The sequence below is a fragment of the Sus scrofa genome, chromosome 17, assembly GCF_054392235.1.
Source record: "Sus scrofa isolate SSC_HxYL_T2T_F1_AM1 chromosome 17, Sscrofa_HxYL_maternal_Yorkshire_Landrace_v2.0, whole genome shotgun sequence".
Lineage (NCBI taxonomy): Eukaryota > Metazoa > Chordata > Mammalia > Artiodactyla > Suidae > Sus > Sus scrofa.
Window position 1 is genome coordinate 14,397,165 of NC_139399.1, and position 15,666 is coordinate 14,412,830.

Sequence of the window (15,666 nt, forward strand, 5' to 3'; positions counted from 1 at the left end):
ACTGGGAATGTCCTTAAGAAAAATGGGCATTTTTTTTTTTTTTTTAACTGGGAGCATACAAGTAGGTAGAGATTTTTAAAATATGGTAAATGACTATGGTACTGTTTGGTGCTATTTCCTTGACTGATGGTAAGACACTGGTAGGTTTTATTGGTGGTGTGGTGGTTTTTTTTTTTTTTTTTTTTCCTTAGGGCTTACACCTGTGGCATATGTAAGTTCCCAGGCTAGGGGTTGAATCAGAGCTGCAGCTGCCAGCCTACACCAAAGCCACAGCAACCCAGATCCAAGTCATGTCTGCGGCCTATACTGCAGCTCACGGCAATGCTGGATCCTTTACCCACTGAGTGGGGTCAAGGATGGAACCTGAGTCCTCATGGATACCAGTCGGGTTTGTTACCGCTGAGCCGCAATGGGAACAACGCCAGCAGTTTTATATACTATCTGCAATGTCAACACAGTGAAAAGGCAAGTCGAATCTTGGAAATCACACTTTAAAACTGCTGCTTTAACATATACCCTAGCAAAATAACAATATCATCATATATATAAGAATGATCAACTTTAGAATTTAAAAAATTTTGCATGTCTTAAAAATTAAGAAGAAAGAGTGAAAGGACAGGAGATCTGGTTGATGGTCAAGTTTGTGTGGAAGTGAGAGCCTGAGAGGCAAAATCTAGGACATCCAAAAATGGAAGTTTGGGAGCTCTGCCATCTGTTAGGTCAATTCCTTTCAAAAGATGTTGTCAAAAGAGTGGTTAAAGAGACAGAATGAGAACAAATATAAATTACATATAGGAGTTGGAAAAATTAATACTTGGTGTTACGGTATACCTAACAATAGCTAGAGATGGGATTAGACAAGGAAACTAAGGCAGTTCTTTACTGGGAAAGTTTCCTAAATTCAGTAGGTAGTATATTTTAAGAATATAATTAAAATGTTTCTAGAGACAAGGTAGAATTGTTATTCAAAGGTAATCAGAATTGTCTGCAAATGGGGATGCAGGAAATTATAGATCCTTTATTTTGTTTCCTTAAAAATCTGTCTGTATATATGCTCACATGTATGTATTTACAGGTGTATGTGTGTGTATATGTATGCGTTCATATGTATATATGTACGCATACATATATACCATTTCCCTTTAGTATTTTTGGAAAGGTTTTATTTGGGGGTTGTTTTTATTTATTGTAAACAATCATCCTTTAAAGGACAAGTTCCACGTCTCGCAGGAGACACGCCTTTCCTGTGCTCTGGGCGCAAAACCCGCGTTGACTCACTCAGGCGCATGCGCACCTCTGGCGCCCACAGGGGAGTGCCTTTCAGGCATGCGCACCCAGAAGCCTGAAAGTGAGCACCGCGGAAAACTTGCCACCCAATGCTTCGCCTCTCTCCGGTTTAATCTGGAGGCCTTTGATTTCCATCTGGCTCTTCCAAGCACTGCATTGAGTGAGTGGTTCTTTAATTCTCGACCTGCGTGCCTAAGGCTAGGTAGGTTCTGCCTCTCTTTCCTCCCGGAGGTTCTTCGCATGCTCTTTTCCGCATTGCGCCTTCCTTTAAACACCATTTTTCTTTGGGAAGTGGTGTGCTACGTTGTCACTTTTAAATAATTTTCAACGCATTGCTTCAACTTCTCAGAAAACTTGAATGCTGGTGTAATTCCCTAGGTCTCCTTGCCCAAGCACGTAGCTGCCGAAGATTTGCTGGATTTGAGGAGTCAGGGTGCGTGGACCTGCTCCGACACTTGACTGCGACCGAGGGTGACAAGTGTATCTGCCTCAGAACGCTGCCGTGCTTTTCCTGTCCAGAGTGCGGGAAAGTATTCCTTATCCGAAGCAGCCCAGTCTTCAAGTGCGGCCACCTGCCGGAATGTCCAAAAGGCTCCGCTCTCAGTTAGAGCAAGCAAGCACAGAAGATGCCTGCTCTGAGATACACCTGGAGCCACCACAGCTGTTCTGCGATGAAAACCAAATCACGCGTTGTGACAAGTACCTCCTGTACCAAGAGCATAGGAATCACGTGGTATACAGAGTACAGGAGGCCGCTGAGAATTACAGGGTAAGCTTCATGCGAGTAGAAGAGCCCTGTGTCACACTGGCTGCCTCCTCTTATTTATTGCCTTATTTATTTGGGGAACAGATTTTCGGGTCCTCTAAGACTATTCCCTTAGTTGATGTTTAGCAAAGAATTCTAGATAAGTACCATCTTTAGACCTTCAGCTTCAAGGCTGAGAAAACATATACTCAGCTATTGGCCTTTCAGTTGTCTAAGATTAGGAGTCTGACTGTTTTAAAGCAATTACCTTACCTGGTATTCTGTCATATATTTCTCTGCAGAAGTTATTTCAGGAGATATTGAACTCATTGAAGGAGAAACTTGAAGTAGCTAAAAGCATATTGGCTGATGAGCAAGAAAGAGTGGTGTTGATGCAGGTCAGTGCTTATCTTTATTCTTAGGGGGAAATTTCCTATAATGTTGGATCACAAATAACAAACACTATCAAAAGACAAATGAAAAAGCAGGGAAAACGACTTGAAATCCATAGGTGGGTAAAAATCTCTTCACGTATAAGGAGCTCTTAAAAGTCAATAAGCAAAAGACTGGAAACTCAATAGAAAAATGATCAAAGATGTGGGAGTTCGTAGAAAAGAAAATGCAGATAACTTTTGAATACACAGGAAGATCCTGAACTTTGCTCATAAGAGAAATTCAGATTAACTGTATTAAATTTCTGAGATGGCATTTACATTCCTTATTGGCAGAGAGCAAAAAGATTGGTGATACAGGACTTCTGTTGGGGCACAGTGGCTTCAGGATCGAGTGTTGTCACTGCAGCAGCTCGAGTTGCTGCTGTGGCTGCGGTTGGATCCCTGGCCCTGGAACTTCCACAAATATTGGGGTCTCACTGTCAGGAGGTATGTTAGGTGCAGTGAAAAAAACAAAGGAACAAAAACAATCTGCCCTTGTGTGTTTAACAGTCTAGCAGAGGTAAACAAAACAAGTAAAATGGACAGTATGTTATATAGTAAGTGCTATACTTTTTTTTTTTTTTTTTTTTTTTTTTTTTTTTGGTCTTTTGAGGGCTGTACCCTCGACATATAGAGGTTCTCAGATTAGGGGTCGAATGGGAACTGTAGCTGTAAGCCTACACCACAGCCACAACCACAGCTGTGCCAGATCTGAGCTGCGTCTGCGACCTACACCACAGGTCACAGCAATGCCGGATCCTTAACCCACTGAGTGAGGCCAGGGATCAAACCCACGTCCTCATGGTTGCTAGTCAGATTGTTTCCACTGAGCCATGACAGGAACTCCTATACATTATTTGTTTATTTATTTGTCTTTTGTCTTTTTTAGGGCCACTCCTGCGGCATATGGAGGTTCCCAGGCCAGGGGTCTAATCAGAGCTGTAGCCACCAGCCTACACCACAGCCACAGCAACGCAGGATCTGAGCCGTGTCTGCGACCTACACCACAGCTCACGGCAACGCCAGATCCTTAACCTACTGAGCAAGGCCAGGGATTGAACCCGCAACCTCATGGTCCTTAGTCAGATTCATTAATCACTGTGCCACGACAGGAACGCCTACATTTTCTTTTTTAAAGTAGGAAAGAGTGGTGGGAGGTACTTTATTTGAAATAAAGTGATCAAAACCTCGTCATTCATAAATTGGCATTTGAGAAGACTGAGGAGGTGAGGAAATGAACTATGTAGTCTTGGGAAGAATATTTTAGGCAGTGGGAAAGGCAAGTACAAAATTCTCAAGACATGTGGACTTGGTTGGGGTTGAGAAGGAAGTAGAGGCTAATAATGAGATCAAAAAGGCAAATCATAGAGGACTGTTAATTTTCTTTTTTTTTTTCTTTTCCTTTTTTTTTTTTAAAGAAAATGATATAAAGAAGCCAGTGGAACCTTTCAACAGAGGAGTGATGTGCTCTAACTTCCATTTTCATAGGAACACTCTAGCTGCTGAAGTGAGAATAGACTATAGGAGGATTACAGCGCAGTGGGGGACCTAAGGGGGGCTGTTGCAGTCATCAGCGACAGGTGAACTGGGGGTAGTGGTAAATAGTGAGACTAGTCATGTTCTTGATAAATCTTGACTACGGTAGGATTTCGTAAGGTTAAATATGGTCATTAAGCCGACTCCTCCCAATGAATGTCTCTGGCTCAGACTGCCAGGTGATGGGCTTTCATGTCCACGTTCCTGCCTAGCATCTCTCCTTGGATGTCTGCTGGTTAGGGGGTGTAGCTCAGTGATTGGCTAATCAAAATCAACATATCTCAAACTGAGCCGTCCCCACTTCTGGAATCTGTCCCTTCCATAGCTTCCCTTTCTATGTGGTTTGTTGTTGTTGTTGTTGTTTGTTTTTGTTTTGTGACAACAACTCTGTCCTTTGTCTAAAAACCTTGGAGTCACCTGTTGATTTTCTCACAACCCCCATCCAGAGCATCAGCAAAAGCCATTGGTGCTACCTTTCAGTTTTCCTGGTCTCCTTTTTCGTCACTGAAGTTGTGTAGATTCCTCAGTTTTCTAAGTCAGTTAACATTTCTTCTCATCTGCTAAGATTGTAGTGATGTCTTGACTGATGTTGACTCTGAAATTCCCTTTGTGTTTTGTATTTCTGCCTATTATTTCTTCCCCTCTGTGCTTCCTTATCTTTGTATTAGAATTGTAGAATATTTACCTGTGTTTAACCTGAAATCTGTCATATCTATATCTATGATGTAGGAAGAGGAACAGAATTTGAAAGAGGTGATTGAGTCTGAATATAGGCTAAGGTTCCGGTTGATGATGGAAGAAAATGAGGTGAACTTCCAGAGCCTGCAAGGGTACATATTCAACCTGAACTTGAGAGAAGCCAGTCAGAACCAACTGATCGAGTTTGTTGCAAAACTAAAGGAGAAGTTCCAGGAAATATTACAGGTGAGATTTGGAAAAAGGCATTCTCACAGTATTGGGTAAATGAGAAAAAGAAGAGTAGAACATTAGGTCAATTCCAGAAGACATCATTTGACAGCCATGGATGTATTGAAAGAATGTATATAGTCACCCAGCAGTTCTATTTCTGATAACTTGTTTTCCATAAGAAGAAATCAGGAGGAGTTCTTACTGTGGCTCAGAGGAAACGAATCTGACTAGTATCCATGAGGACACAGGTTGGATCCCTGGCCTTGCTAAGTGGGTTAAGGATCTGGCGTTGCCATGAGCTGTGGTGTAGGTCTCAGGTGTGGCTCAGATCTGGCATTGCTGTGGCTGTGGCGTGGGCTGGTGGCTACAGCTCTGATTGGACCCGTAGCCTGGGAACCTCTGTATGCTGCGCGGTTGTGGTCCTACAAAGCAAAAGAAGAAGAAAGCAAGTTTTCAGATCAACAGTAGAGTATCATATGACATCATTTCTGTTCACTAAGAAAAAAATAGCATCAACATTTGCTTGTGTGCCTAGGTGGAACATCTTAGCAAGGACAGGAAGGAATCTGGTGTCAATGGTTTGATTAACTTCATAATTCTTATTTATTGGATTATTTTAATTAAATTATAGTATGTCTTAGTTTTATTTTAATGAAGGAGATAGAAAACTTCTTGGACAAAACTGCACAGCAAAAAAAAAAAAAAAAAGTGACCTGTTTTAGGTTCAGGTTGTGAACTTATTAAGTAGACTACGTGGGTACTATTCATGTCAATACGGATGTTTTATATCAGAGAATCAAGTTTCTATTAAGGTGACTTGCTTGACAGAGGGGTAGCCTAGACTTAGGTAATTATGTCTGTTTCTGGGGTAGCAGGCGGTAAAGCAGGTTTTTAAAGAGATGAGTGAACTTGTGGATAGAAGTAATTGCCAGTCGTTGAATAGTAATAAAATGCTTCTGCAGAGGCTGGACGATCTGGGGAGAGAGAACATGAATAAACTGAAAGAGAGTGAAGTTAGACTCTCTGAGCAGATCTGCAGCCTCCAAAAGATGATCGCAGAGCTAGAGAAGAAGTGTGGTCAATCAGCCTCGGTGTTACTCCAGGTGAGTTTCTGGAAATGACCTTCAGTACAGGATTTGAGAAATGAGAAGTAGACAGTACTCATTAGGGGTAAGTTCTAGAACACAGCATGCAGTGATCTTCAGTCATACATGAAGGCTTCCTAAAGCATCACGACTCATCATAAAATCATTGTATTTATGGAGCTGCTTTGTTGATCAGCAGTGAGCTGGAATTGAGATGTCCTATAGGATGGTAAATAGGGGTTCTTGTTGTGGCTCAGATGAACCCAACTAGTATCTGTGAGGATACAGGTTCGATCCCTGGCATTGCTCAGTGAGTTCAGGATCCAGCATTGCCAAGTGAACTGTGATGTGGGTTGCAGATGCAGCTCAAATCCTGTGTTGCTGTGGCTGTAGCATAGGCTTGCAACTGCAGCTCTGATTCGACCCCTAGCCTGGGAACTTCCATATGCCCCAAGTGTGGGCCTAAAAAAACAAATATGTGTGTGTGTGTGTGTGTGTGTATGTAAAATAATTGGTTAATCACATTGAGATGTATCCATACAATAGAATGTTCTTCAACTGTGAAAAAAGAATGAAGCAGGTGTTCCCATCGTGGCTCAGTGTAAAGAATCTGAGTAGAATACATGAGGATGCAGATTTGATCCCTGTCCTTGCTTAGTGGGTTGCAGATCCAGCATTTCCATGAGCTGTGATATAGGTCGCAGATGCAGCCTGGATCCCTGTGGGGTAGGCCAGCAGCTATAGCTCAGATTTGACCCCTAGCCTGGGAACTTCCATGTGCTATGGGTACAGCCCTAAAAAGCAAAAGCGGAAAAAAAAAAGGAGTGAAGCAGCTCTAAGTGCACTGAAAGATTATCTTCAGGTTATCTCCTTAAGTGAAAAAAACATGCAGAAAAACTTTTTGCTATTAGAGAATATGTATATACATAGATGCTCATTAACATTCAAACAGCCTCTGGCAAAATAAACACATTGTAATCAGAAGTAACCTTGGGAAACAAGGGTGAGACTTAATTGTATAGTATTGTATGCTTTCAATTTTGTGCAGCAACATGCATTGCCATCTCAATAAGCAAATTTTTGTCTTATAAAGACTATCCAGGGAGTTCCTGTTGCAATGGTTAACGAATCTGACTAGGAACCATGAGGTTGCAGGTTTGATCCCTGGCCTTGCTCAGTGGGTTAACGATTCGGCGTTGCTATGAGCTGTGGTGTAGGTTGCAGACGCAGCTCGGATCCCGCGTTGCTGTGGCTGTGGTGTAGGCCAGCGGCTACAGCTCCGATTCGACCCCTAGCCTGGGAACCTCCATATGCCGCGGGAGCGGCCCTAGAAAAGGCAAAAAAAAAAAAAAAAAGACAAAGACTATCCATATCCCTCTGCTGGGCCCATATTTGCAATGCGAGTGCTCTTCTTAGAGAAGCCCCTGCATATAAGCCCTTACATTCCATCCTAGAGCCTAACCTAGTTCCAGACAGTGCAGGTAGGTAGGACCCAGTTATGTTCAGTTGCTAGTGACCTAGTTCCAGATGCCGTTCCCAGCTTGGCAGGCTCAGTTCTTGCCATCCCAGGGTAGAAGGCAAAGAGAGGGGCAGAATTTGAATGATGAGCATTCTGAATGTGAGGGCTAGAGGATTATTTCCCTTGGGGATATAACAGTGATTTCAAGCATTTTTCTGATATTACTATGCAGTGTTGAAATTTGATATCTGAGAATTAGCACTATGATGCTGAAGAAATTATTTGGAAATCGTGTTTCATTATTATAGATGTTTTTCAGGACTTGGCTCAAATACCCAGGAGTAATTGTGTCTCTTTTTTTCGCCCCACAGAATGCAAGATATGCTTTGGAAAGGTAAGTTATTCTTTTTGGAAATGTTTGGGTTAGATTCATAGTCTGCTAGGTGAGCACACAGAGGTAGAGATGTTGGGGTGAGGGCGGCAAGCCCATGTCCTGAGATCCACTTTCTGGATGGAGGAGCCTGGGATCTAGACAGATAGCATTTATTTATGTATTTATTTATTGGTCTTTTCTAGGGCCGCACCTGTGGCATATGGAGGTTCCCAGGCTAGGGTCTTATCGGAGCTGTAGCCACTGGCCTATACCAGAGCCATAGCAACACCAGATCAGAGCCGTGTCTGCAACCTACACCACAGCTCATGGCAACGCCGGATCCTTAACCCACTGAGCGAGGCCAGGGATCAAACCTGCAGCCTTATGGTTCTTAGTCAGATTTGTTAACTGAGCCACAATGGGAACTGCAGGTTGTCCTTTCTTTAATAGGAGCGAGTCACTACTGCTTCAGTGTCTGGAGCCAGCACGAATCACAGACCTGAGTTTATGCCAGACGGGAATAAGCAAAATGCTAAAAGTGCTGCAAAGTAAGTTGTCACACATCCTTGATCACAGGTATTAAGGATAAAATGACTATCGTACCATAAATGAAAATTCCAGATAGCCTAAGGATTTAAAAAGACTCTGTATTTGTAGATATTTCTCCTGTGGTTTATATTTTCATTTACCTAACAGTGTCTTTTGAAGAGCAAAAGTTTTAGATTTTGAAGTTCAGTTTATCATTTTTTTTTCTTTTATGGTTTGTGCTTTTTGTGTGCTAAGAAATATATATATATATATATATATATTTCCTTTTAAAAGATTTAAAGTTTTTGTTTTGGCATTTAGGCATATTGTCCATTTAGAGTTAATATTTAGATATGAGTCAAAATATAGTACAACTCCCTTCTTTTTTTGTATTTGTATGTATGTATCAAATTGTTCAGCATTATTTGTTGAAAATCAGTCTGCAGATATGAGCAGATCTACACTGAGTCTGATAGGTCTGTTGATCATTGTATCTGTCCTTTTGCTAATACCGCACTAGTCTGATTGATTACGCTATAGGAAGTCTTAAAATTGGGCACTGTGAGTTCTCCAGATTTGTCCCCCCCCTTATTACAATCACACCTGTGACATACAATCATTTCCTGGGCTAGGGGTCAAGTCAGAACTATAGCTGCAGGCTTATGCCACAGCTTGCAGTAATGCCAGATCCTTAATCCACCAAGCAAAGCCAGGTATTGATCCTCACACAGTAGTTCAGGTTCTTAACCTGCTGAGCCACAATGGGAACTCCCAGATTTTTTTTTTCTTTTAAAAGTAGTTTTGACAAAAAAAAAACAAATAAAAAATAAAAAAATGAAAAAAAATTTTTTTGGCTACTCTAGATCCTTCCCCACATAAGTTATAAAATGAGCTTGTTGGCCTGTACAAAAAAAATGCTGGGGTTTTGATTGGTATTACATTGAATCTGTAGCACAGTTTTGGGTTAAGGTAATAGACTCTAGTTAGGTCTTTGATTTCTTGCAACAGTGTATTGTAGTTCTCAGCAAATAATGTACATTTATTTAAGTAGATAGATTCCTAAGTATTTTTAATTCTATTAATGAAATTAAATGTCAATTTCTAGCTAAGTAAATCAACTATAATAAAAAAATATTAAAAAAATAAAGGTATCAAGATGCAGTAAAAAAATTTTTTTCTAGGAGTTCCCTTGTGGCTCAGCGATTAACAAACCGGACTAGGATCCATGAGGATGTGGGTTCAATCCCTGGCCTCACTCAATGGGTTAAGGATCTGGCATTGCCATGAGCTGAGGTGTAGGTCACAGACATGGCTTAGATCCCACGGTGCTGTGGCCGTGATGTGGCCAGCAGCTATAGCTCTAATTTGACCCCTAGCCTGGTGTGGCCCTAAAAAGCAAAAAAAAAAAAAAACTTATAGCTGAAATTTCATTCATTTCTAGTTTATTGCTGGTATATAGAATTATTCATTTGCATATATTCATTGGCATTCTATCTTAGAACTGAATTGGTTTATTAGATCTAGTGACTTTCTTACAGATATTGGAGGGATTCTCTATAGAGATAGTCAAGTAATCTATTATAGACAGTTTTATTTCTTCTTTCCAATCTGTAAGCCTTTTCTGTATTTTTCTTACCTTATTTCACTAAGGCCTCCAGTATGATGGTGAATAGAAGTGGTGAAAATCATCTGCCTTCTTCTTGAACTTAGGGAGAAAGAAAACTGTCTTTCATCGTTAAATTTGATGTTAGCCCCAAGTTTTTCATATTGCCTTTTGTCATCTTGAAGATGTTCCCCCTCTATTCCTGGTTCCCTAAAACTTTGTATCGTGAACAGATGTTGGATTTATTAGATGTTTTTTCTATACCTACCAAAATATTCATCATTTTCCTTCAGGAATTGGTATGGTGAATTACATTTGCTTTATATGTTGAACCAGCCTTGCATTGCCAGGATAAAATCTTGGTAATGATGTGTTTTATCCCTTTTATATATTGCCTGATGGAGTGTACTAGTTTTTTGGGTTTTGTTTCGTTTTGTTTTGTTTGGCTGCATGTGTGGCATGTAGAAGTTCCTAGGCCAGGGATTGAACCTGTGCCACAGCAGTGACTGGAACTACTGAAATGACAGCAGATCTTTAACTCACTACACTGTATGGGGACTCCAACGTATTGGTATTTTAAAGACTTTTCACATTTATGTTAATGAGGCGTATTGATCTGTAGCTTTCTTTCCTTGTAATCATTCATTGGCACTGATTCATTGGCATTTATTTAATTCATTGGATTTTTATTTCTAGATAATCTAGCTATTTTGTCAAATCTACTTGGTCTTGCTTTTTTAGTTTCTTATATTCTTTAGATATTTTTTTAAGTTTTTCTTTTTCCTTTAAACATATTAAGCAAATATCATTTAGTCTTTGCTGGCAGTTCCAGTATCTAAAGTTCTTCAGATTTATTTCTGCTAGTCTCACTTAGTAGTGCTTTTTTACTTACAGAGTGTATGGTTAATGAATTTTTTTAATAGTAAGCTTTCCATTTTTCCTTAAATAGTATTTTTAGAAGTTTTTTGAGGCCAAGAATGAAGGTATACATTCCTTCAGAGAGAATTTGCATTTGCTTCTGCCAATCTTCTGGAAATATTAGGAGTCTGGAACAAGTTGAAGTTTAAAATTCAAGGCTTGTGGCTTTTAAGACCACTTGAATGATGATGTGAATTAAGCTTTAAATCCAAAGATTTAAGTTCATTTGCCTGTAAAACTTGCTGCTGGATTAGATGTTCAAGAAAGAAATCAAGGACTATTCCAGGTTTATGGCTTGATCAACTATAAAGCAATGAGTGTTCCATTAACTGAAAAGTAGAAACTGGGAAGGGATAGGTTTGGAGTTCCACTTTGGGTGGAGTATGTTTGAAATGCCTGTGTCATGTCCAGCTGGTGTTTGTCAGCTTGTTTATCAAGTAAGTCATGAACACATAAAAGATATTTAAAAAAAATTTTTTCCAGTCTTTTTTAAGGGCTGCACCCACAGCATATGGAGATCCCCAAACTAGGAATCGAATTGGAGCCGTAGCTGCTGGCCTACACCACAACCACAGCTATGTCAGATCCAAGCTGCGTCTTCAGCCTACGCCAGGGATCAGACCTGAGTCCTCATGGATGCTGGTCAGATTCATTTCTGCTGAGCCACAGTGGAAACTCCCTATAAGAGATATTTAAAACTGAGGCTAGGAGTTCCTGGCATGGCTCAGTGGTTAACGAATCTGACTAGGAACCATGAGGTTGCGGGTTCCATCCCTGGCCTTGCTCAGTGGGTTAAGGTTCCGGCGTTGCCGTGAGCTGTGGTATAGGTTGCAGACACGGCTCGGATCCCACGTTGCTGTGGCTCTGGCGTAGGCCGCTGGCTACAGCTCCGATTCAACCCCTAGCCTGGCAACCTCCATATGCCTTGGGAACAGCCCAAGAAGTGGCAAAAAGGCAAAACAAACCCCAAAAAACAAAAAAACAGCTGAGGCTATATATATTTAAAACTGGGGCTTGTTATGGGGTGAGTCATGAACATACAGAATTTTTTTTGTTAGTTTGTTTTTTGGGGCCATGCTTGTGGCACATGGAAGATCCCAGGCTAGGTGTCAAATTGGAGCTGCCAGCCTATGCCACAGCCATAGTGACACCAGATCTGATCTGCATCTGCAGCCTACACCCCAGCTTAGGGCAATGCTGGATTCCCAACCCACTGAGCGGGGCCAGGGATCAAACCCGCCTCCTCATGATTACTAATCAAGTTCATTACCACTGAGCCACAACAGAAACTCCGTCATATAGAAGATATTTAAAACTGAGGCTAGATGAAGTCACCTAGGGGAAAGAACACAAGTTGTAAAGGAAGACCCAGTACCAATCCCTAAAAAAAATCACAGTATTTAGAAGTTGAACAGAAAGAGACGAGAAGAACCAGTTGGAGATATGAAAGCACTTACCACTTTCTTTCATGTTTAAGAAATCATCAGGAGGAGTTCCGGTCATGGCTCAGTGGGTTAAGAGAATGCGGGTTTGATCCCTGGCCTCGTTCAGTGGGTTAAGGATCCCAAGTTGCTGTGGCTGTGGTGTAAGCCAGCAGCTGCAGCTCTGATTCAACCCCTAATCTGGGAACTTCCATATGCCCTGAGTACAGCTCTTAAAAAGAAGAAGAAAAAAAAAAAAATCATCGTAAACTTTCTTGACCTAAGCTTGATTTTTCTGGAGGATTCTCACAGATTTTCTGGCATCTAATATGTTCTCTTTTGATTTACTCAGAATCAAGAGCCTGCTGGCAGCAGTTTCTGAATATCTATGTCACACTCTGGTGATATTTAAGATGAAGAGGGCAATTCAGTCACAGGGTAGAGCCATGAATCAACTGCTCTATTAGGAGACTCTGTGCTTCTGGCTATTCCAGGCTTGGAAAGGAGCATTAGGGACTGGAATTGGGTCCCAGGTGACAGAGGGCTAAATCTGGATAGCAGGCTATTTTTACAGCCTGGCGAAATTCCTTCCTAGTTTTGATAAGTATTTCTAAACCTCTCTGTAGTGGTGTTTTTGTTTGTTTGTTTTTTTGGCGGCATGCCACATGCAGAAGCAGTGACAAAGCCAGATCATTAACTTACTGAACCACCAGGGAACTCCACAGGCCAGTATTTTTGTTTTGTTCTTCTTCCTTAGATAGATTGCATCTGCTTCCATTATCTCTTTGTCTTTATGTGTGTGTGTGTGTGTGTGTGTGTGCGCGCGTGCGTGCATTTTTCTCTTCCTTTTTTCTTTTTTGGTCACTCTGAGGCTTATGGAGTTCCCAGGCCAGGGATCAGATCTGAGCCTCAGTTGCGACCTACATCACAGCTGCAGCAGTGCCAGATCCTTTAACCTACTGTCCTAGGCCGAGGATCAAACCTGCATCCTGGCACTGCAGAGATACCACTGATCCCATTTCCCATTGTGCTCCTGTGATGTCCAATTCTTTTTTTTTTTAGGGCTGCACTTGCAGCAAATGTAAGTTCCCAGTCTAGGGGTCGAATCAGAGCGGCAGCTGCCGGCCTACACCACAGCCACAGCATCACCAAATCCAACCTTCATCTGCGACCTATACTAAAGCTTATGGCAACACTGGATCCTTAACCCACTGAGTGACGCCAGGGATCGAAACTACATCCTCGCATATACTCGTCAGATTCGTTTCTGCTGCGCTACAGTGGGAACTCCCTGGTGTCCACTTCTTGAAACAGAGCTTAGAGATTCTTTTATCTAGATTCTCTGAGGTTGCCTCTCCTATGTATCTGCCTGCAACTCATGCACACTCATTCAGAAGCCCCTGGATGTTAGAATCATCCATCTCTGGCATTGACAGAGCCCCAAGTTAACTAAATGTCTTTCTTCCTGCAGGACCTATAACTTTGGACCCTAAAACCGCTCATCCCTGTCTGATCGTATCTGAGGATCTGAGAAGTATAAGACTCAGAAATATCCAGCAGGAGGTCCCTGGTCACCCAGAGAGGTTGGACTTTAGTGCCACGGTGTTGGGTGTGGAGAGCTTCACCTCAGGAAGGCACTACTGGGAGGTGGATGTGGAAAAGGCAACCCAGTGGCAGCTGGGCATAGGCAGAGGCTCTGCCAGCAGACATGCTTCTGGAGACAAAGTCTTACTCACAGGATCCATGATGGGAACCGATTTTACTTTCTGGGCCTTTCCCCCTTTGAAAAGAGTCTCCTTGAGAGAGCAGATGCACAGAGTTGGAGTTTTCCTAGACTATGAGTATGGGCAGATTGCCTTCTATGATGTGACAAGGCAATCTCTCATCTATAATTTCTCTTATCTCACCTTCCATGGGGCTCTCAAGCCTATATTTTCTCTTTGCATCTCCAGGGGAGGCACGAACCCAGACTCTTTGAGCATCTGCCTCCCTCATGTTTCTTCCTGTACTGGTACTCTAAGCCCTCAGTCTTCTTTGGTGTGAAACCTAACACCACAAGAGGCCGGAATGTTACATGCGTGACTTCATATACATTATTTTACAAAGGAATCCAATAAAAGATTTTTTAGCACCTGAGTTAGAACCCAGGTCAACACCCTAGAGACTTTGCATTCACGTGGCTTTCAACACCCATTTTATGGAAGAGGTTACATTTACGCTGAGTCATGCATGATAATAACTGGACCTCATGCTAGTTAGAACAGCCAAGGCCTATTCAGCTTAAAATCAGGAAATTGGAGCAGACATATCCTGAGATCCTTAGGACAGGGTTAAGGACTCTAGAGATTTCTAAAAACAGAATTGGGTGTAAATCAACTAGACGTCAGTAAAAGTTAAAAAATTAAAACAGAATTGGGTATAATCAAGACTTTAGATCTGAGGATATCATGAAAGTGACATGTGGAATGCAGGCTTACTATTCCTGACTTTGTCAGGACCTCTAACATCGTTCTAAATAGAGGAAACTTAACTTCCTTGGATACTTTATCTCAGTGGGGAGGAGGTGTTGGCATAAAATCTGAGTATTTTAAAATTATTTCAAGTATTCTACTTTTTTCTTACAAGGAAAATTAGATTTCTTAAAAGAAGTCAGATAGTTCACTGCTTTGAAAAACATTATGTTAAGTAATATTATGACAGTGTTCTGTATTTGTCTTCATCCTTCTCTGATAATCCACTGAAAATTTTTTTTCTGCAGCCTTGCTTATGCACGATCATACAATGCTGAAAAAACAACAAAATATTAAAGAGACTTTTAGTGAAAGCTTTATCATTCTTTATCTCCTTTCATATTTTTAACAGCCTATGAATGTGAATTAATCTTCATTATTCACATGTAGAAACTGAAGAATTCCTGTCATGGCTCAGCGGGTTAAGGCTTTGAAAGTATTTTGGCACAGCTGACCTTCTGAATAAATCGATGGCTAGCATATTCTTCCGAAGACTCTGCTTGTGTATTTTCCTGTATTTCAATCATTTTCCTGTATTTCAGTTTTGCTAATTCTGGCTCATTCTTCAGATCTTAGCTCAAGTGTTGCTCCCCAAAGCACCTTTCCTGACATACTTAACAAGGGTGAATCTTGGGACATCATCACACAAGTTATGGCTTCTTACGTGCAAAGCACAGTTGCAGTTTTACATTTACTCGGATGATTCTTTGATTGCCTTTCTCACTAGACTAAATTCCATAGAGAAAAGACTGTCTATTTCTGTTTGTCCTTTCATCTTAAATGGTCTTTTGTGCATAAATTTTCAAATACATGTTGAAAGTGAGGAAAACAAAAATGCAATAAGTAGTGTGGTACATG

General features: G+C 41.2%; 1 protein-coding gene across 4 annotated transcripts; it reads left to right on the forward strand.

Annotated features, from left to right (window-relative positions):
- Nucleotides 1–1,336: 1,336 nt before the first annotated feature.
- On the forward strand, nt 1,337–15,300 carry TRIML2 (tripartite motif family like 2). 4 transcript variants are annotated; one of them, XM_021078065.2, is made up of 8 exons: nt 1,337–1,489; nt 1,666–2,056; nt 2,335–2,430; nt 4,732–4,926; nt 5,874–6,014; nt 7,827–7,849; nt 8,279–8,376; nt 13,770–15,300. In XM_021078065.2, the coding sequence occupies exons 2-8, from the start codon at nt 1,868–1,870 to the stop codon at nt 14,339–14,341; spliced, it is 1,314 nt and encodes a 437-aa protein (XP_020933724.1). In that variant the 5' UTR covers nt 1,337–1,489; nt 1,666–1,867; the 3' UTR covers nt 14,342–15,300. The 4 variants fall into 4 exon arrangements, with proteins under 4 accessions (XP_020933724.1, XP_020933725.1, XP_084860387.1 ...); XM_021078066.2 differs by having other exon boundaries at nt 1,337–1,447; XM_085004261.1 differs by lacking the exons at nt 4,732–4,926; nt 5,874–6,014.
- Nucleotides 15,301–15,666: the final 366 nt, after the last annotated feature.